The sequence below is a fragment of the Microcebus murinus genome, chromosome 2 (assembly GCF_040939455.1).
Source record: "Microcebus murinus isolate Inina chromosome 2, M.murinus_Inina_mat1.0, whole genome shotgun sequence".
NCBI lineage: Eukaryota > Metazoa > Chordata > Mammalia > Primates > Cheirogaleidae > Microcebus > Microcebus murinus.
Window position 1 is genome coordinate 8133518 of NC_134105.1, and position 22664 is coordinate 8156181.

Genomic DNA, 22664 nt, shown 5'->3' on the forward strand with positions numbered 1-22664 from the left:
CCAAGAGCTGTTGCCCCGTTGCCGTTTCAATTAAATTTTAGCATCATCTTGTCAAGTTTTACTGAAAATCTGTTCCAATTTTGATCTGATTAAATCTGTAGACTAATATGGGAGAATCGAAACTTTTACAACATTGAGTCATTGAATCATGACTCCATGGTGCATTTCTTCATTTGTTTAGGTTTCTTTATATCCATCTTTTATAGCTTTCTATAGAGCGGTCTTGAGGGTTTTTAATTAGATTTATTGCTAATTATTTGATATGTTTTGATGCTATTGTTATATTTTAAAAGTTTGATTTTTTTGTTTTGTGTTTTGTGTATAGAACTACAATTTGCTTTTTGACATACACCTTATTTCTAGGAATTTTGCAAATTGATTCTAAGAATTTATCTGTAGGCTTTTCTTTTTGGCTTTTCTGCCACAATCATGTCAACTGCAAATAGTGAAAATTCTATTTTTCTATTTCGAACCTCAAATCTCATTTCTTTTACCTTCAATATAATATAATGTTGTATAGAAGTGATGATAATGGTCACTTTTGTCTCATTCCTGATTTTAAGAGGAAGCTTTTAATATTTCACCATTGCAAATGATCTTTTCTGCAGGCTTTTGAATACAAACGCTTTATCAGATTAAGAAAATTTCCTTTTATCCTTTTGACATTTTTTGAGATTTGAAGTAAGGTCTGCCATAGGGACAATTTTTGGAATCTTTCTTTTAAAGAATGTGTAGTCTGTAATTGTTGGGCACAAACGATCCATTGTATATGTCCATTCGCCAGTATGTTAAGTATGTTCAATTTTTCTAGATTGTTTTTTGTTTAGTTTTTGTATTTTTCACTTGCTGTGGGTTTAGTTTTCCTCATAGTTTGTCACTTTTTGCCTCATTTTGGAGGCTTACTGAATTGATCGTTTTGTTATTATAAAGAATATTTTTGGTTGCTAGAACTTGTTTTTATCATAAAATCTATTTTGATAATAACAGAGCTATAGCAACTTTCGTTTTCTTTTCTTTCCTTTTATCCTTCCTTCCTTCCTTCCTTCCTTTCTTTCCTTGTCCTTCCTTCTTCCCTCCCTCCCTTCCTTCCTTCCTTTCTTTTTCTCTCCTTCCTTCCCTTTCTTCCCCCTCCCCTCTGCCCCCCCTCCTCCCCTCTCCTCCTCTTCCCCTTCCCCTCTCCCTTTCTTTCTTTAGAGCAACAGAACAAATAGAAGTGGGAATTGGCTCATGTGATTATGGAAGCCAAGAAGTCCCATGATCTGCTGTCTGCAAGCTGGAGACTCAGGGAAGCCTAAAATTAGGTGTGAGTCCAAACAAAGGCCCATGACCCAGGGTAGCCGATGTAACTCCCAGTACAAGGCTGAAGGCCTGAGAACCAGGACGGGGAGTGCAGGGGTGAGTCCTGGAGTCTGAGGCTAGAGAACTAGGAGTTCCAGTATCCAAAGAGGGGAGTAGATGAATGTCACAGCTCAAGGGGAGAGAGAGAGAGAGGAAGAAAAAGAGAGATTGCCTTCCTCTGTTTTTTGTTCTATTCCGGCCTCAACAGATGCCTGCCCACATTGGTGAGGGTGGATCTTCTCTGCTCAGTCTACTGACTCAAATGCTAATCTATTCCAGAAACACTCTTTCAGATAGACCCAGAAATAACCAGCTATCTGAGCGTCCCGTAACCCAGTCAAGTTGACATGCAATTAACTATCACAGGTATCATCAGTTATCTCTTCTGATGTTGTTGCTACTTCTTTTCTCCCGCTTCTCTTCTTGTTTTGGGGGATGGCAAATAAACCTAGGTTATACCTTTTAACTGAATCGCTGTGTCACATTCTTTCCTCTGGTCTTTTCATCCTGTTGTTTATGTTGCTTTATTCTGACTCTCTTCTGACTCATCTTCTGGTTCACTAATTCTTTCCACCTGTGTCTAATATCAGTTTGGCAAATTTTTATAGTTTCCATTCCTTTTCCAAAATTCCCTACCTTGCCCCATTTCCCTGACCATGTGAAGTAATCTTGTTGCAGTGGTTTTCTTGCACTTGTCTGTTTCTTTTGCTTTCTGACCATGTTGTCGTTGTACTTCTGTTATTTTCCTAAAACTATAGGAAAACTACAGGAATGGTACCACAAACTCCCCACCCCCAAGCCATGTGAGAATATGTTGTAGACATGATGCCCTATGACTCTCAGATGTTTTAGTGTGCATTTCCCACACATCAAGGGAATTCTCCTGTTAACTGTGGTACAACTGTCAAACTCAAGGAATTAGCATTGATCCACCATTACTTACTCCATTCAAGTTTTACTGGAAGAATTCAGATCACAAGTTGCATTTAGCTGCCCTGCCTCTTTAATTGCTTTTGGCTTGGAACAATTCCTTGGATTTTCCTTAACTCTGATGACCCTGCCACTTTTAAAGATTATAGGACAGTTATTTTGTAGAATGTTCTTCAGTGTGGGTCTATGTAATTTTTTTCATGAGTAGATTCAAGTAATGAATCTTGGTCAAGAATATTACAGAAGTGGTGCTAAGTTTTTCTCATTGCATCCTATTAGGTTAGGACATGATTTTGACTTATCCTGGTACTAATGTTGCTAACTTTGTAATTAACTTTGATTAAGATGGTGTCTTCCGGCCGGGCGCGGTGGCTCACGCCTGTAATCCTAGCTCTCTGGGAGGCCGAGACGGGCGGATTGCTCAAGGTCAGGAGTTCGAAACCAGCCTGAGCAAGAGCGAGACCTCGTCTCTACTATAAATAGAAAGAAATTAATTGGCCAACTAATATATATAGAAAAAATTAGCCGGGCATGGTGGCGCATGCCTATAGTCCCAGCTACTCGGGAGGCTGAGGCAGGAGGATCGCTTGAGCCCAGGAGTTTGAGGTTGCTGTGAGCTAGGCTGATGCCACGGCACTCACTCTAGCCTGGGCAACAAGTGAGACTCTGTCTCAAAAAAAAAAAAAAAAAAAAAGATGGTGTCTTCCAGGTTTTCCCACTGTGAAGTCACTCCCTTTTCTTTTTGAGATTAATAAAGATTTTGTGGAGAGACATAGTTTGAAATTGTAAGTATACCATTTCTCATAAACTTTCATCTGGGTGGTGAAAATATTCTAACATTGACTGTGTTGATGGTTGACATATCATAGTTTTAGCATTCATGGCTATTTCCTGCTTGAATTATAACTATGAAGGGCTGTCAGAAATTAGTTTTCCAATTCTGTCATTTCATATATTTATCGACTGGCATTCTACTGTAAAACTTTTTCTTCTAGCTCTCTATGCATTTATTTATGAATATATTTATATATTTATCCAGCCATCCATATGGAGGTATATATTTCTATTCAATGAGTTATAATTCCCTATTATCATTTCTTTATGCTCAAATTATCCTTGATTTGGTCAGTGGGAGTTTCTTCAAACTGGCTTTTGTATCCTTTTAGAATGACTCCATCCATCTTTGGGCAGTTCCTTTCTGGCTGAGCAAGACGTCAAGCTCTCCTTGTGTTTTCCTTGCATCAGCCCTGGATCAATAATCTCTGGTTCCTTTTAATAAAGGAATGGTATTTAGAGCCCGGGTCTTGGTTTCTAAGAGAGCTCATTGCTCTTTGGCTGTCCTCATTCCTAGGCCCTCTCAGTGGACAAAATTAGGGAATATATTAACAGCATGTACATACTGACACACATGTACACACATGCACATCTAAATCTAGATTTATTTATGTGACTATATATAAAATAAAAACCATGCTTTCACAACGATATTTACAATTTCTATTCAACACCATAGATTTAATTCTCACTTTGTCTTGTCTCTAGCACTGAGAAGCCAGGCTCCCATTATCCTCAGTATGTTTACTTATTTGCTCAGTCCCAGCCTGTGTAACCAGTCTCCTGTTGCTGCTGCCGTTCCTGTGCAAATGCCTTACTCACCCCGGCCGGGCTCCAGCCCTGCAGGATCGCTGCCCTCTCTCCTTGCCTCACAGGTCCCCTTCATCTTGCCGGGGTTCTGACTCAGCATCGGGCTCTGCCACCCACTCCCCTGGCATGGATTTCCACCTCTCTTGCCCAATAGTTTGCATTGACTTGAATTATTCAGGAGGGAAGGAAAATAGATACCTAGTTATTTTTGATTCAGTGCTGGATAAGGTTTATAAAATTACAAGAATGATTTAAGACCTGGGGATGATGAAGGCAATGATGATGATGATGATATTCCTCCAGAGAAACATTATGTTTATTTCTGTGAATTCCGTTGTGACAGAGCAAAAGACAACATTATCTCTTTCTGCCTTGGATTTATTGATGGGTGATTTCTCGAGCAAAAGAAAGGTCTTCACAAATGAGTCTGTTTTGAAATTTAATTAAGCTCCTTCTAAGCCAGTTATTATTTTAACCTCTGCCACCTTTAAGGTCACTAGAATAACTTAGTGCTAAGCACTGCATCAAAACATTATTGCATTGGCGAGGATATGAAGAAGCTGGAGCCCTCATTTTCAGCCAGTGGAATGTAAAATGGTGAGGCCCCTGGGAAACAGTTTTGCAATTCCTCAAATGATTAGACGGTTACCATATGACCCAGCAACCCCACTCCAAGGTATAAATACCCAAGAGAAATAAAAGCAAATGCCGATACCAAAAACTGTACACAAACGTTTTATAGCAACATTAGTCATGATGAACAACCCAAATATTCATCAACATTTGAATGGATAAACAAAATGTGGCCTATGCGTACAATGGAATAGTAGTCAGTCATAAAAAGAAATACTGACATATGTTACAAGTTGGATGAACCTTGAAGAAATTGTGCTAAGTGAAAGAAGCCAGACAGAAAAATCCACATATTACATAATTCTGTTTATATAGAAGTCCATAACAGGGAAATTAATAGATAAAGTAGATTAGTGGTTGCTTAGGGTTGAGAGGGCATAGTGGAGTAGGGGGTGATAGCTAAAGTGTACTGGTTTCTTTTGAGGTGGTGAAAATATTCTAACGTTGACTGTGTTGATGGTTGACATATCTGTGCATATACTAAAAACCATTGAATTGTGCACTTTAATGGGTGAATTATATGGCATGTGAATTATATCTTAATAAAAGCTACTTAAACATTTTTTTTTAAAATAGAGACATTTATTAAGACTTGCTGGGAACCTTGAGTCTACATGGAAAGCTTTGTGAAATATGAGTCAGTAGTATAACTCCTCAATTTAAATAGGTAGTAGTTTCTTTGCTAGTAATAGGTAATAGGTTCTTTGCTAGTTTCAAAGCAGAGAACCAGTAGACACATTCATCTTGTAGATTGCCTGTTCATGGCTATGTAACTTTCTGTCTGTGTAATCTTCGACGAAGTATATGAATTTTCCTAAGCCTGGGTTTCCTCATTTGGGAAGGGGGCATGTTATTATCTGTGGAGCTCAGATATGGCTCCAGCACGGCTCATGTCATGTGGCAGCCTCCACTTAAGGTCTTTTGCTATGAGAAATGAAGCATTGTAAAACAAGCCCTTCCAAGCTCGGTGCTATATATATATATTTTAAATTGGCCTTCACTTTGCTTCTGTCTCTCTATAACATCTGGCTGTGGTACTCTATACCTTTTGGGAGCTGTGGGTCACAACAGCTGATATATCTGCTGAGCCAGACTTGACCTGTCGAGTCAGCTCTTAACTCCCGTGAGAGTATGAGTCTGAGCAAACTCAAGGGAGCCTCCTGAAGCAAGTCAGTTTAAAGTCTACAGGACTGAAAAGGTACCAGGGAGATATTAAAGTAAAGGTATGATTTGGACCAGAGCAAATTTACATCCCGTCTTATCTAAAGAGTTCTAAGCAGACTTTTAAAACCTTTTCAGTATAACACAACATTTAAATTAGTCTTGCCCTAGTGACTTGCTTGTGCCCAGATCCCCTCCCCCAACCAAAAACTCTTCTTTCCATTGAAGCAAATCCCACGTCTCTTCTTAGACCCAGGTCTAATACTCCCTCCCTTAAAGCTTTCCCAGAAGGTGGTTGTTGTCACTTATGTGGGAATGATAAGACTTTCATGATCATAATTCACAGTGCGGTATGTTTTCCCACTTGTGTGGTTAATCATTTTTTGGATTTATCATAGATAGACAGGTGATGGGTGGCTATTAATAGATAATGTGTTGCTTCTCTGTCTCTTCACTCCTCCGCTTCTTCACTTTCTATGCCACACCACTAGCCACTGACCTGTGGTCAGCATAGAGGTAGGTACCAAACAGATATTAAATAAATGACCTTTATTAGCACAGATATAACAAGAGTCCAGGAAGTCAGTCAATGACTTCTCTAGTGTGGTTTTCTTTTGACCTTTATCTCTGAAGGAGTTTTTAATACCTGAACACATCTCTGTGAGGAACAGGCTGTATTGTAAATGAACGCAACCCAAGCTTGGTGTAACACGATGGCCTGTGCCCCACTATAAAGGGGGTAACTGCTGCTCCAGTTGATTATAGCAGGAGACATGCAGGCTCTACGCTATCGAATCTGACCTGTTTTGAAAAGTGTGAAATCCAGACTTCTTAAAATGTTGGCCAAGACATTTAAAATGTTAACATTGACACCTCCCTGCCCTGAATCAGACAGGAGAGAGAGCTCAAGAACAGACCCACCCAAGAATACGATAAATAATGACAGTGGAGCTGCCATAAGGGAAACCCATGGGCGCGGTGGCTTGTGAACAGCTCTTCCAAGAGTACAGATACAGAGTCTGACTTTGTGTCGATGGTTTAAGGTGGTCAAGTGACTGAGCATCCCTATCCTTGTCATGGAAGACGCTCTTCTCCGAATGCTGCAATTGTGGGACATCACAGACCATTCTCTCTGGCAACCACGGGCAGTACGAGTGGGAGTACGCACCAGCAAGGCTGTTCCGGTGTAGTACTTGGCAGCATTTAATGAAATCAAAGTTGCATTTATCTTTGAGTAATTCCCAGGGAAATTCTTGTGCACATCCATCTCTCCTAGTTTATGCCACTTATCCTGGAGTAATTATGCATAGTGCCTCCACTCACGCTCAGAGTGTTCTGATTTGGACGATATGTTTCTTGATGCTCCTGACGCTGGATGACATCATCACTGTGTCATTTATAGAGGCAGAGCACAGGCAGCAACTCGATCATTTGGTGCTGAGGAAGCAGATGGAGTAAAATGTGGCAAATTTAATATATGAAACACCATTTAGCAGTGAGAAGCAATGGACTGGGTATACGCAGAAGGGAGGAAAACATGGTTTGCCAAGCAGAAGACATCTGCAGGTTGAATTAGCAAATAAAGGTTTACCTTGCATGTTTTTAGTGGTGGCTGATATAGCTTATTGCATTCTAACTTGCATTTCCACTTGAACCCAAGGAGCCGATCCATTTCCCTTCCTGCATGGGGTTCCTGCAGTTAACAAGAGATCTGGTCTTCTCCTGACCCTAGCCCTTGTTCGTCTTAGATCTCACTTGCTGGAGAGAATGGTCTTAAACCATCAACACAAAGTCAGACTTTAATTGAACTCTTGGAAGTGTTTCAAGGCTTCTCTGCCTTGCTGACCCATCCCAAATAACCCTCAGAACAACCCTGAGCTGTACCTCGCTGTTGACCCGAGAGCTCTAATGAAAAGGGCTCTGTTTGAGAGCCTTTCTGGCCCACAGATCAGTTGGAATGTTACCTTCTTTGTCTTAAATATAGAAGAGGCAATGGCTTTTTAAACCAAAGTCCTCCTGAGGAAACAGGCCTGGGTGCTTTCACTGCCGCTGCTTTGCTCTCCTGGCATGTGTGGTGCTGCCTAACGGGATTGCCAGTGCCCCCGCCAGTGTCGCTGCTGAATCCCCAAAGAAAGTAGCCCCAGTACTGGCCTGGGATGACGCAGCATCTAGAGTTAGCACTTTCACCATTAGCAGATGGAATAGCAAAATAAAGACACAGGGTCTACCCAAATAGCTGCTGTAATCATGTGAAGGAACTCCTCCTCCCCCTTTTCCAGAGAAACTGCCCCTTTGGGTTGGAGCAGGGGGCAGACCATTCTTCACCTTGAATAGGGCTGGGTTGGCTAAGATGAAGCATCCAGACTGCGTGCGCGTCACAGAAGGGTGGTGGGGATGGGCAGCATTTTTCTCCTTTTCCCTTCTTGCTCTTTGGGGTTTACCCTGAGCGGTCTGGTCTCCTGTGCCTGGCACTTCCTTGGCTGTGGGCATGAAGAGGTTACAGCAGCCCTGGAGCCTGCTGGCTGAGTTAGCACTTCCCTCTGCATCCAGAATATCTCCAAGTGAAGGCCCTTTTGCATCACGGAAAAGGGGTGGCGGAGCGGGCTGGGGCCGTTGCAGCAGGTCGGAGCAGGGGCTTGGTGACCGTGACCCAGTGGGCCCCAGACCGCCCAGCGCCCAGCGAGGAGCAGAAGGCACAGGCATCTGAGCGAGTGAAGGATGAGCCGGGCCCCTGGTGGGTCCCGAGCCGAGCCGCAGAGAGCCCGCGCTGCACGCCCCTCGCTCTCTCCCTCTGGCTGCGGCGGGACGCGGGAGACCCGGGGACCGCGGCGCTCACGTGGGGACGCAGGGACACCGGAGCCCAGGGCGGGCGCTGCGGGGAGCCTGCGAGGCCAGAACCCAGGGGAACCCCAGGCGGCCTCGCTCCCTGCACTGCTCCGCGGGAAGGAGACGCGGCTGAGCCCCGCAGTGCTTTGCCTGCAGCTGGCGCTGGAACGCGTCCTCCGCTGAGCTGCTCCCCGTGCTCTGCCCCTTCCAGGTGACCCCGCAGACAGACCAGACTGGGGGCCCAGTCCCAGTCGCCCTTCCAGGGCAAGAGGAAACAACTCCCGGTAGGAGGGCGGGGGAGGGAACCTTAAGATTTTTCTTCTGCTCTGAACTCCTGCAGCTGGGCAAGATTCGCTGAGCCCTATAGGGGTTCAGTGTTTACTTAACTGGTGTTTGAGAAAAACTGCAAGGAAAGGGTCATAAGAGGAAGGAACACTATAAACTTTGGGGACAGGGATATTTTCTTGAAAGTGACAAGTACCCACAGATCTGCGGTTCCTGGGCCAGTGGCCATGTCCTTTGCTGGGGCACTCTAGGGGTCTGGATGCCGCCACATGACCAACTCCAGACACCCCGAAATCGCCATGGAATCCACGCTGGGGACATCTGGTTCTGCCACAGGCCCGGTCACCTTCTCCAACGTCTTTGGTCAGCAGTGCCAACTTATGGAAGCAGGTAGGGAGCCTGTCGTGTGGCGTGCCCGGAGAATGGGTAGTGGGGCGCTAACGGGGGTCGCCAACAGCAGAGGTCTGTGGGGGTGTGTGTGTATCTGTCTCCCTGCCTGCCTCACCTCTTTCTTGATGTAACTTGGGATATATGAGACTCAACCAGCCAGTGACGTGATTGCCTGGCATTTATCACTTTAAACAATAAAGTTTTTAGGACTTGCCCTGAGACTGAATGTGCCACTTGGGCATGATGAGTGAGGGTCCCTATTTGTCTTTCATCGTTGACTTTCTCTGTGGCCACCTGGAGGATGAGGGAGGGTCTGATGATATGGTGACTGTGGCCATCTTTTGGGGGCAGGTGCCAGTCCCAGACTAGCCGCCTTTCTGTCACCTTGCCTCTCTCTGCCCCTAGGAGCGGTGTTTCATCCATGCCTCCACAGCCACTGCTGGGGTAACTCCAATACTCGTAGTAGTGTCAGCCTCTCCCAGCCTTTGACTCTGCTGTGGGAATTCCTCACCAGTCTCTGCTCGTGAATGTGGCTTCCAAATGGCTCATGTTTTGTTCAGAATGGAAAAGTTGGCATGGGAACAGCCTTAACCCATGCCAGCCATCTTGCCAGGATGTGCGTTTGGTTTCAAAGCAAACCGGGTGAGGGAGGATGGCTTGGTGCAAACAGTCCCCCTGCCCACACATGGTGCTTGATGCGTGCTTCAACTTGGAGACACACAGGGATTAGGATGCCTGTTTCCCTGCCTTTCCTGAGTGTATTCCTGTCGGGAAAAGGACCGTGAGTTCCTCCAATGGTTTCCTGGGTGTCTAAGTGTTAATTGTGCATTTTGGCTGCGGGTCTCAGGAAGGTGGTGAGAACACTGTAAGAGTCTGGGGGGCTGAGCAGGTGACGGTACTTTTGTTGGGCAGTTGCATGACCTTGGAAATTGCAGACCCCACCCCCTTCCCTGGGGTATCTGTCACCAGCTGCAAAACAAGAGCTTGGGACTCAGGGCTGCTAGGCCCCTCCAGGCCTGAGGTTCTGTGGGCTCAGAGGGGTACAGCTCAGCGAAGAAGACAAACTTGAGCTGGTTTCTAAGACTGGCTTGTGTCTGCATGGAGAAGCTGCTCATGGAGTGGGTGCATGAGGACTCTGGAGGTGACTGCCTGGATTTGAGTCCCAGTTTCATTTGCTAAGAGCTGTGTGACCTCAGGCAAGTTACTTAGCCTCTCTGTGCCTTAGTTTACTCATCTGTAAAATGGGGGCACTAGACTCCTTCAGAAAGACATTGCAAAGATTAAATAAGTTTAAATGTGGAAGGCCTCCTTCCATGGGCTGGTCAGGGCATCTCCATTTGCAGGGAGGAGCACGGCTGCCCTTGGTAATAGAAGAGGGAGGTGCTGATTGTCCCTGTCTGCACCCCCAACTTGATTCTGGTTTGTTTGGAAGCTTGAGACTCTCCCGCTCCACACATCTGTGGGATATTTGACCTGTAACGGCTTAGGTGCGTCTACTTGTACACAGGAGGAGGGCTGGGACGCTTCCTGGGACCAGGGTTCCTGTGCCTTTCCACTTCTCTGAGGTTCCTGTGGGAAGGCAGGTTGGATTTCTAAAGTGCCTCCCCTGTGGCGGCTTTTGCTTTCTTTTGGGAGCACCCAGGCCTAAATCAGGCCATGAAATCCTGTCTCCTTTAAAAAAAAAATCCTTTATATGTCAAGAGAGTGATGCAACATGGAATAATAATGACCAGCAGTCTCCAGAGAGAGCACTGTCCCCAAAGAAACGCAGGGAGGGATAATTAACCTCTAAGTCAAAAGAGCTCACTCAATTAGGAGGCAAAAGGAATTGAGAGCAAACACAGATATGTCTCCAGCCGGCCATTTGCAGCCAGGTTAGTATCACAAATGAGATCTTAAATGTATGTGAAAATCAGTCGCAGACTCCTCCGGGGGGCTTAGAGCCGCAAGGTTAATCGTGTCTGTTCCCAAGTGAGAGGCAGCCACCAATCCCACGTATTCACTGAGTAGCTACTAGGGGCTGTGCTCGGCGCTGGGACCCACAGGGCCTGGAGAGTAGGTTGTGGCCCGTATTCAAGGGGATGATAATGTAGCTGGTGGTAAAGGTACAAGCATATCGAGGAAAAGAGAATTATACACAATGTGACTTTTTTTTTTTTTTTTTTTTTTGAGACAGAGTCTCGCTTTGTTGCCCAGGCTAGAGTGAGTGCCGTGGCGTCAGCCTAGCTCACAGCAACCTCAAACTCCTAGTCTTGAGGGATCCTTTTGTCTCAGCCTCCCGAGTAGCTGGGACTACAGGCATGCGCCACCATGCCCGGCTAATTTTTTATATATATATCAGTTGGCCAATTAGTTTCTTTCTATTTATAGTAGAGACGGGGTCTCGCTCTTGCTCAGGCTGGTTTTGAACTCCTGACCTTGAGCAATCCGCCCGCCTCGGCCTCCCAGAGAGCTAGGATTACAGGCGTGAGCCACCGCGCCCGGCCCACAATGTGACTTTTTAACAATACCATTTTCTGAACCACCCTTCCTATGTGTTTTACATAAACTAGCTCACATAATTTTTAAAAACCCTAACCAATTTCTACAGGCAGAGGAAACACTCAGGGGTTGCCTGCATGCTCATATTCATGCCATGTGGGAAGGTAAGTCTTGGTCTGCCCCTCGAGCTTGTGCCTTTAACCTCAAAATCTCATGGGCCCGGGTGATGACTTGGGTTAATTTTTTATATCTATAAGTGTCTCATGTCTTAGGAGAAGAAGTTGATTTCTGAGAATGGAGCAGTAGGGATGCTTAATGGGGTGGAGGTGGGACAGGCATGAGCATGAAAGTACGCCTAGGATTTAGGGGGCTAAGGGTATATGTCTGGCAGAAAGGGTGAAATCAGGTATAGGTGAGACCAGTATAAACCCTAACCAGTTAGCAGCAGTGGGAGCGTGAAGTTCTGGTGGGGCTGTGGGAAGACTGGCGTTCTTTCTTCCTGTCCCAGTTCAGCTATTGCTGGCTGTGTGAGCTTTGAACCAGGGGCTGGCAGACTATGGCCTCGGCACCAAATCTGGCTCACTGCTTGCTTTTGTAAATAGACTCTGATGGGCACAGAGCCATGCCCGTGCCCTTACGTGCCCATCTTGGCTGCTTTAGTGCTGCAGTGGTAGAGTTGAGTAGTTGTGACTGACACCATGTTTATTATCTGGCTTTATTATCTGCAGAAAAGCCCAAAACTTTGCTGACCCTTGCCCTAGACCAGCCTAGGCAGCACAGCATTGGGTAGACAGAAGGTGTGTGGGACAATGACAAAGGGCTCCAGCCTGAGGCTTTGGCTCCGACAGGTGCTTTTTTGCGGGTTCGTTTGAGGCTGCGTGGCGCGTTGGCTGTCTCATATCCTCCTGCACCATCATTCCTGAGCCCCCTCATGCCTGTGTAGCAGGAGTTGCTTCAGGAGGCATTTAGAGTAGATCTGGAAATCCCAGCAAGAACGGAGTTCCCGCCATGTGCCCAAATCTATAACAATGGAGCTGGACAAGATTGCAGCCGCCTCATCTTCACTCCGTCCTGCAGGGGGGATGGTGCCTTCCTAGTTAACGGTGAGACTCTGATGCTGGTGGAATTGGATTTAAACCTCAGTCAGCCCAACCTCCAAGGCTGTACTCAAAAAAGGCAACCCCGTAGCTCCTGGAAAGGGTTTTTAAAAATACATCTTATCTTGCTTGAGGATTTGGAGGAGAGCGCAGCATTCTGGATCTTTGGTGGCTTGGGTGCCATTGCTCATCCTTGTCCCTCTCCATGGTCCTTCATCCCACTCCTGAGTGGCTCGTCCTACAAAGCAGTTAATCCTCCTCTATTTCTTACTCCTACCCTATTTCCTTTTGCCTCTGTCACCTGCCTTAGCCCAAAATGGTAGGTGAGAATTTAGCCTGCCTGGGCAGGCATGACGATGGAAGCTGCCATTGTCCAGTCTTCCTGTCTGACCTCCTTCAGGTAGGAACTTAAGGCCACACTCCCAGGAAGTGCCTCAGCTGACATCACAATATCCAGCATAACTCAGGTGTTTGGCTGTTCCAACATCTTACTGAGGATGTCGGAGGACTCTGAGGGTGCAGGCAGTATAGACTCAGGGTGGTGTGCTATTGACCTCAGTCTGGCTGAATGATTCCCCTTGTCTATCTTCTCCTCAGCCTCCCAAATGCTTGGTATTTGGCTGCGTCTCTGCAGAGGACTCTTGTCCCATTGCCTGGCTGGCAGCTGTTGGTAGGGTGACCACAGCTTGTCGGTATTTCATCTCTTGTGCCAGGCAGCCTCTGACTTGCTAAGCTGCCCCTGTGTCACTGTAGTTTATGTCCAACCTACCTCATTTGGGTGGAAAGCATTTCTGTGGGCTTACTTGGCTGGATCAGAACGACCAAAGTCATTCTGTCCAATATGTCCTGCTGACGCTGCAGGGATCCAGGCCCAGCTCAAGGAGGAGGGAGGTGAGGACAGGAAAGTGACAAGACTTCCTCACCTGGACTGCAGCTGCTCTGCAAGGCTGCTCATTTGCATGATCAGTGAAGGTGGGTCCCCTGCCCCATGCCGTGCAGAAACTCAAACAAATGCAAGCCAGCCTGTGTGTCTCTCTCGTCTGTCCAGCCGGTACCTGGAGCTGGGGTCTGGTCATCTTTTCACTGTATTATCATGTTCCTTCTGAAGGCTGGCTGCCAGCCAAACTCCTTTCCTTGCCTTTTGAACAATATAGGGACCTTCTGAATATAGAGCCTGTATATACTTGGAAGCCACTTGCCAGATTTATAACCAAGAGGGAAGGGAACTATTAATATAATAACATTTGTCTGATTTCCTTAATATTACAACATATATGGCATCTTCTGGATGCTGAGCACATTGGGTGCTTTTGCCACAGTTAAACAGATGAAGTGAGCAAAGAAAGAGCGTGCTTCCTGTCTCTCCATCGTGGCAATGGGAGCACAGCTTTAAGGTTTCCCTGTAGATCCCTAAGCAGTGCTGTATAGGAACTGCTCCTTGCCTGGCTGTTTCTCTGGTGGAAACGGTGTGCTTTGACATTTCAGACAAAGATTTGCTGTGGCTAACCTCTGGCCACCACTGAGCACAACCGTAGGTGACACTCAGTGAGTGTTTATTCTGGGATGGTCATTGTGCTAAGGGCTTTACATGTTACCTTATTTTATCCTTGTCACATCCTCATAAGACAAGTAAAATCATCCCCATTTTATAGATGGGGAAACTGATGCCCATAGAGGGGGAAGTATTTCTCTTAACTAGTCGGTGATTGAGCCAGGATTCAAGCTCAAGCCATCTGGACCTGAAATCTCTATTTATTCCTGTTCTCCCTTCCAGACTCTCCTCCAGAAATTCATTTCCAGAAATGTTGGTTGAACATCTATGCCAGCAAATCAATGAATGTTTGCTGGGTGCGTGTGGAATCTGTTACCACTGGGGTTGTAGTTACGGTTCGTAACGTGTTATATTGTGTTGTCATTTCTGTTCATCGATGTCGTCTGCTTAGACTCTGAGCTTCCTGAGGTCAGGAACTGTGTCTGGGGCATCTGGGTCCTCCACCCCTCATGTGGTGCGGGTGCCACAGACGGCTGTGTTGCGGTTTTCACCAGGACGATGCTGATGTGTCTGCTTTAAACCAAATCGCTAGTCATTCCACAGGGTGGCTGCCATCCGTAGGAGAAAGCTGTTAGCATGATAAAATGGTGTTAGAGGAACCTGGCAAAGCAAAGTTGTGGTTGTGTTCATTCTCTTTCTTGAGACAAATTCTCCTTGATTGTCCTTAAGGTGGCTTGGGGAATCGAGGGCAGTGGGAAAAATAATTTATTGCCCTAGTCCAGGGGTCCTCAAACTTTTTATTTTGTAATTTTTAATTTTTTTTTTTTTTTTTTTTTTGAGACAGAGTCTCACTTTGTTGCCTCGGCTAGAATGCCGTGGCGTCAGCCTAGCTCACAGCAACCTCAATCTCCTGGGCTCAAGCGATCCTGCTGCCTCAGCCTCCCAAGTAGCTGGAACTACAGGCATGTGCCACCATGCCCGGCTAATTTTTTGTACATATATTTTTAGTTGGTCAATTAATTTCTTTCTCTTTTTAGTAGAGACAGGGTCTCGCTCTTGCTCATGTTGGTTTTGAACTCCTGACCTGGAGCAATCCGCTTGCCTCAGCCTCCCAGAGTGCTAGGATTACAGGCGTGAGCCACCACGCTGGGCACCTCAAACTTTTTAAACATGGGGCCAGTTCACTGTCCCTCAGACTGTTGGAGAGTGCACACTGTGGGCCTGGGACGAGTCAGCTGCTAAGTAGGACAGGCAGCGGTGGCAAAAACACCCGAGGGCCGGATAAATGTGCTAGGTGGCCCGCACGTGGCCCACGGGCCGTAGTTTGAGGACGCCTGCCGTAGTCCCTGGGGCTGATGAATTGCTACTCTGGACTCCAGGCTTTACCCATGTTTTAGGCACAGCAGACCACACGGTGGGCGCCAGACACTCCTTCCTCTCCTCCAGCAGCCCCTCCCTGCCCCATCTCCACCCTCAGTCCCAGCGGGCAGTATTCCCTAGTGGTCCCTGGAGATCTCCTTGGGATTCGTGCAGCTGACCATGCTGCACTTACTGTCAGTGACATCCCTTAGACCACCCCTTGACCATAAGAAGTTCCCACCAGTGACGGTTTGAGGAAAAAGCAACGGGGCCAGGTTGGGGCCTTACCGCGTTGGAATAAGCAGCATGGACAGTAGCCCTCGCTTGTGAGCCGTCAGTCTGCCCACATTTCCTTACATGAGAAGCAGGCCTATTTCCCCAGAGACCTATGTGTCAGAGGCAAGGACACGTGGTTACTAGCATGGGCTTAAGGGCTCAGCATCTTGGGTTCACATCTCAGTTCTGCCATTCACTAGCTGTGTGACCTTAGGCAAGTACCTTAACTTCTCTGTGCCACTCTTTCCTCATCTCTAAAATGAGGATAATAGTTGACTATTTCATAGGGTTGTGGTGAGTCTGACAACGAGTTACTATGTATAAAGTGTTTTTGTTTTTTATATATCTTTATTTTCCAAAATTTATACAATATAAAATATTCCTTTTATAATTTAAGAAAACATAAACATGTAGTTTTAAAATGTCACCACATATTCTATAATACTCCAGGGTAGCACAGCAGGTCATGCACCATCTTCCTCGACTAACTCTTTTCTCCAACAGTCTATAGTCACAGGAAAGCTCTTGGAGAAACACCTCTCCCTCAGTCAAGATCAGCTCTGTGACTCTAAACATGCTTAGAAAAGTACAGTCGTATAGACTATAGATTAACGATACTCTTTGAGAGTGCAGCATTAACAGAATGTAAGTAGTAGGAGAAACATCTTTCCTACCCATAGTTAAAGACTGTGGGTTTCCCCAACACAAATAAAAATTTTAAATGAGCTTTATTGAATTGGTGTTTGTTTTCAGATTAGCTTCCCTCTTTCCACTGGCACCTCACCCCAAGAATGGAAATTTGGTAGAGTATAAATAAACCCCTCTCATTTACATTTTTGCATAACAACAAATAAGGCTACACCTTGTAGCAGTACTTAATCTTTTAGGAGAGCCAAAGAAAAGGTATAAATAGCATTTGGGTCCTCTCCTTTATTTAAGCCAGCACTGTCACTTCCATTTGCTCAACTGTTTTCAGAGATTTATTAGAAATCCTTTTATTCTTCACTGTAATAATCAAAACTATTCATCCAAGAAAAATACTGCCTGAAAAAAAATAGCGGAAATTGAACATTTTCTTTCATTAGAAGGGATGTTTGGGATAAGAAGTAATAGAGAGGTAAATTGAGTCAATTATTTCCTAATCCCCTTGTTTATCTAATTGGTATATATACATGTGAGCAATGCAGTGAGAACAAAATGAGAGGATAAACAAGCTGATCTTTGTGGTCCCACCCTCAGATTTCTACATTACTTCCTTTGTTTATTCCTCCCAGTGACAGTACCTTCATGAAGCACAGGGATTACCCAGACCCCTTATTCTAGTAGCCACCCAGGCTTGGAATCCCTGAGAGTACACATTGTGATGGCTTTGTAATATGCCCACATGGTGAGGCTGAACTACATCTTCCAGAATTCCATTTTCTTATATGTGTCCAGGTAGGGTAGGCTATAAGAGGAAATTCTTTTACACTAGTTGGAGGATGTTAGGAAGGCAATAGCCATTTTGTAGCATGCATGTGCACACACATTGTTGCTGTTATGCTGACTTGTTGACAGGAAGCAGCAGTTGGACCTGCAATTGCTGTCTTTGCCCCTGGATCTTCAGTGTCTCTGATCCCTAGACCAAAAGTATGTATGCTCATTCTTATTGCCAAGGTCAGAGGCAACAGGAAACAACACAGGTTTCAGTCTGTTCTGTGGAATTCAAGCCTACTTATGACCTTCACACCTGCCTGCCTGCCTGTGAACTTTAGGCTTCAGCAGTACATGCAGAGACTACCTTGTGGAGGATGCCTAGCCAGCTCCCATAATTGTACAAATGAATTCCCTGTACTCATGTATATACATATGTGTCTATTATCTTTCCATATATATGCATGTGTATACACACAGTAGGATACATATATAACACCCTACTGCTCTATTTTTCTGCTTGAACCCTTAATTATACAGATGTAATGCAAAAGTTATTACTCTTCCGGCCGGGCGCGGTGGCTCACGCCTGTAATCCTAGCACTCTGGGAGGCCGAGGCGGGCGGATTGCTCAAGGTCAAGAGTTCAAAACCAGCCTGAGCGAGACCCCGTCTCTACCATAAAAATAGAAAGAAATTAATTGGCCAACTAATATATATATATAAAAAAATCAGCCGGGCATGGTGGCTTGTGCCTGTAGTCCCAGCTACTCGGGAGGCTGAGGCAGGAGGATCGCTTGAGCCCAGGAGTTTGAGGTTGCTGTGAGCTAGGCTGACGCCACGGCACTCACTCTAGCCTAGGCAAGAAAGCGAGACTCTGTCTCAAAAAAAAAAAAAAAAAAAAAAAAAAAAAAAAGTTATTACTCTTCCCTGGATATTCTCTCAGTGGGTTGTCTTCTGGGATTTGGAGAACAATGATTTTATTATTTCTCAAAGGCATTAACTTGGTATTTATTTCATATCACATCAGGTGCTAAATAGCAAGCTCCTTTTCCACTTCATCTCCCAATCCTTTCCCTAAATATGTAGCACACTGAAGGTTCATTTCTTACCTACTGGCTGCAACCTGATTTCCACTGATAGCATTCCACTGAAATTGATTCTCGGTTTGGGTGGTTATATCTTTATTTTACTGGATCGTTCTACATCTTGGTGTGGTTTATTTCTCCCTCATTTGGGACTTTCTTTGCTAGATTTCTTGCAACTACCTTCCAGTTTCTTAGGAAGGTAATTCCTCCATGCACCCAGGAAACATTGGTTGTTTGTCTCTTTAACCTTCTTCTAACATTATGCATGCAACTATGGGCTCAAATACACCAATAAGTTTAATGACTTTACCACCCATATTTTACTGACCTCCAAATTTAAGTCTTTGGCCTGGGCCTCTCTCCTACATGAACGTCTCCACTTGGATATCCCACAAGTGTCTCATACTCAGTGTGTCAGCAATTTGATTATTCATCCTTCTCCCCAAATTGCTCATCCTTCTGATTTACTATCTTGGTGAATAATACCTAGTATTCAGTAAGCACTCAATAATGCTTATTGGGAAGTGAATGAATAAATGAACACTCAGAAAACATTTTTCCACTCTTAAATTATGAGAGTGAATAGGAAACCAATTCATATGCAATAGCTCTTATTCAAATTATGTGAAAGGGACACTCTAGTGAAACAGACTTATCCTCCAAGTAACCCTTAATTTCCTTCCTCTGAGTCAGCCTTAAAACTTTTTGGTTGCAAATACTCTCAAGAATAGAGATCCTGCCCCACCCCCACTCCATCCCATCCCCCCAAAAAAACATTTGTGTGTGTGTGATTTTAAGGCCATTTGAAATTCATTCCTAGACTCAAGAATTTGGGTTAAGGATCTGTGATTTGGTTTAAATACAATAGTAGAAAACGTTAATTAGTCTTTTAGATGAGGCATAACCTCACAAGAAGGTGTCAGGGCATTCATGCTGCTTTCAGGTATCTGTTTTTGTCTATTTGAATTAATAGAAATAAAATCCTAGGGTTGTTTGTCAAAACGAACATGATTGTCCTACTGAGACTTTTGAAAAAAATTAACTAAAACATCGATGATGTATCTGGTGAAAATAAAGTAGTAAAGGGTTTAAATGAAATAAACTAAGATATTTGTGATGTTTTATCATAACATTTAGATGGAATTTAAGAGATACATTTTTTAATTGTTTCTATGTGCTAAAAATATCAAAACCTCTTCTGTATTAAAATCATTGCTCCTCTCATCTGAATTTTCAGATATTCTTTCTCCAATTAAGTGTTTTATTATAGATTTTTAGGAAAATGAAATAATTTTACCATCATTTGTTGAATACTAACTGGTTTATCAGCCAGTGGGAAACACAAAGATAACTTTTTTCAAGAAGGCACCGTTCTCTCAAAATGTACTTATTATTAACTATTCTGTGTAAACCAAAATGCAGTTCCATAACGGAGAATAACGTGAAATAACAGTAAAAACAATTACAATAGAACATGAATGAAAAATTATCACAGTAGCCAGAAATACATTTTTGAAACAAGAAATTTGACATTGATTTCACTGATTATGGTTTTCCCCACATTCCAAAGTAGGTAGGGCCACTGGCACATACTTGTAAACTTTTTTAATTTTTTTCCCTGAGTCAACAATTTATTAGTGAATTGCACTTTCACCTTCACCCAGACTATTCCAAAGAGCTGGAACAAGTGGGGGGGGGGGGGCACGTGCCCCTCAGGAGCCAGGACCCCTGGCCGGTTTCTACCCCCCACCCCAACCCCCACCAGGGCAGGTTTCCCCTGACCAGGGCAGGGAGCAGCAGGCTGTCCAGTCTCTGGCACCAGCTCTCCTCATGTGTGCACACAGCAAGCCAGCGGTTCCTCACACATAAATACAGACATACTTAACAAAAATAGTATATCATCTTCACAAGGAAGAAAAACTAGTCTCACATATCTGTGTCAGAGAGCCCAGGGTGACTGGGGCTAGGCCCAGATGCCCAGGGATGAGACTGGCTAAGGGTGCAGCAGAGGAGAGAGGGCTGAAGGGATCAGGCTAGATGGGGGTGGGGTACAAATCTGCCTGGTCAGGCAGGACTGGCCCCTGCAGTCTGCCCCACTCCCACCCTGTGAACCAGGCTTTTCTTTCTATCCTTCCTGCCCCAAGACCTGAGGGTACCCACAGCTGTCCCTATAGAAATCTATAGCTCCTCTTCACCTCTGGGCTGAGGCCCCAGAACCTCTGGACTCCATGGGCAACAGCTCAAGGCAAAGATGCCACACACCAGCCGATCTTGCAGGAAGTGAGGCAGTTGAGGCCATCAACAGCTCTGGGGCACCATCTGTCTTGGGCATGGGAACCAGGGGAAGGGAAGGGACTACGGTGGTGCGAAAATGCAAGGACCACTCTAGCTTTGGCGTGGAATGGGGCTGGCCTCTAGCCAGAGGCCTCTGGAGGACATTCAGAAAGGGGTAGGGACTTTGGCCAGACCAGAGGTGCGGGGTCCTGGTCCTTGCTTCTTTATTCCAAGCAGCCTGAATCTGTAGTCCAAATGTCTCCTAAGTGGCTCTTGGGGATGGGGATGGAACGAAGAGGATTCTAGGTCAGGGGTAGGGATGGGGAATGATCAATTCTGAGGCCATAGACATTGAAACAAAGGCAATCTAGTCTCTTTCTCAGGAAGAGGTTCCTAAAACTCGCCAGCTCCCTGGCAGAAAAACACTTCTGGGAGGCTAAGTGGTAAGGGTTCCACCAATCAGGCAAGGCCATCCTGCCCCCAGCCACAAGCCCTCCAGTATCTGCCAGCCTCCATGGGGCAGATTTTGGGGACTTTGTGGATTTCAAGGCTGAGAGAACTGAGATGTGTGTGTGTTTGGGGGGGAAGGTGGCTCTCACCGAAGCGTGGTAAATTCTAGAAAACTAGTTGCAGGGGACCAGGTGTAGGCCCAAGCCAGTGATGGGTGGGTGGGCGGGCATGGGCTGCATGTAGTAGTTCTCCTGGTGGCAGTGCGGCTGGACGGAGTGATGTGGTGGGGGCAGGGCAAGGGATGGGAGGGTGAGTGGATGGTCAGTGTCTGGTCATTTCCTATTGAAGAGCAAGCCCAGCAGAACCACACCAGCTACAGTCATACCCATCAGGAACCAGCGGTAGAAGTGTTCCTGGCCTTTCCGGCTCTTGGCTGCTGCATTGTTCCCGTAGAGTTCCACAAAAGTGTCCCAGCCGCCGTTCTCCTGGATCCAAGGCTCTAGGCGGTCATTCAGATAAGTGACCATCCAAGTTATGATCCGGCTCACCAACACTTGCATTTCCTTGTCTATGCTTTCCACGCACAGGGCCCCGCCGAAGGCGAAAAAGGCCACAATGCGACCCCAGTTTACCCCATCCCGGAAGAGTGCGTCCACTACCTGTTCAAAGCTCTCATATGCTGTCTCTGGGGTGATCTGGAGCTGGGATGTCAGGTCACTGAATGTCCGCCGGTACCGCAGTTCAAACTCCTCACCTGTCTCCCTCAGTGCATGCTTCACTGCTGCCATGGGGACCTCCTCCCGGGCATCCAAACTGCTGCTGTGGCCAGTGGCTCCATTCGCCGCAGGGCTGTCCTCCATGTGCAAGGATGGGTTGCCATTAATGGCCCTGGGGGTCTCCATCTCCGACTCAGTCCCTTCTGGGGCCTCAGTCTTGTTCTCTTCCACATCGCTAAACTGATTCAAGCTGTATCCTTTCTGGAAAAGCTTGTAGGAGAGAAAGTCAACCACCAGCTCCCGGTTGCTCTGAGACATTTTTCTAACAGGGATGGGCTCAACCAGTCAATTGTCCAAAATGCCTGCTTACTCACTTAGTGATTCTCTTCTAAGGTCCAAAGCCAAGATAAGATTGTTCAAATCCGTCTCAGGCGACAGCAGGCAGGTGCAGCCCCCGGAAGATCTTTTGTAGCATAGGTCAGGAGAGAGGTGGTGGACGGGATGCCAGTAACTCAGCCGGCCTCGCGGCGCCTGGCAAATAAAGCAACTCCAGCGGTAGGGATCTTGCGACCCGGCAGGCTCTATATAAAGTGTTTATCACTGTGCCTGGCACGGAATGCATTATGTAGAAACATTTGCTGTCACTATTTGTCATTAGTGCAATTGCTGTATCTTGTTTAGTGAGACAAAGTTTAGCAACATTAGGAATTAAAACATTTCTTGTCGTCATGTCTTTCTGACCAGAAATTCTTTACAGAATTGCTACTTGTTTTCCTTGGCTAATCATTGCCGTTAAAAAAAAAAAAAACAAA

General features: G+C 45.5%; 1 protein-coding gene and 1 pseudogene across 2 annotated transcripts in view; one reads left to right on the forward strand and one right to left on the reverse strand.

The window, feature by feature from the left end:
- KAZN (kazrin, periplakin interacting protein) overlaps positions 1-22664 on the forward strand; it is a 1045723-nt gene that overhangs the window by 15655 nt on the left and 1007404 nt on the right. Inside the window, exon 1 of one of the 2 annotated variants that reach the window (XM_012763125.3) lies at positions 8396-9207. The exons of the other annotated variant lie outside the window; for it this stretch is intronic. Within the exon in view, the coding sequence (XP_012618579.3) occupies positions 9087-9207 (121 nt within the window). The 5' untranslated portion in view covers positions 8396-9086. Of the gene's footprint in view, positions 1-8395; positions 9208-22664 lie in introns of those variants that run through there. 2 annotated transcript variants of the gene reach the window in all.
- Positions 21450-22326, reverse strand: LOC105870495 (bcl-2-like protein 1 pseudogene; annotated as a pseudogene).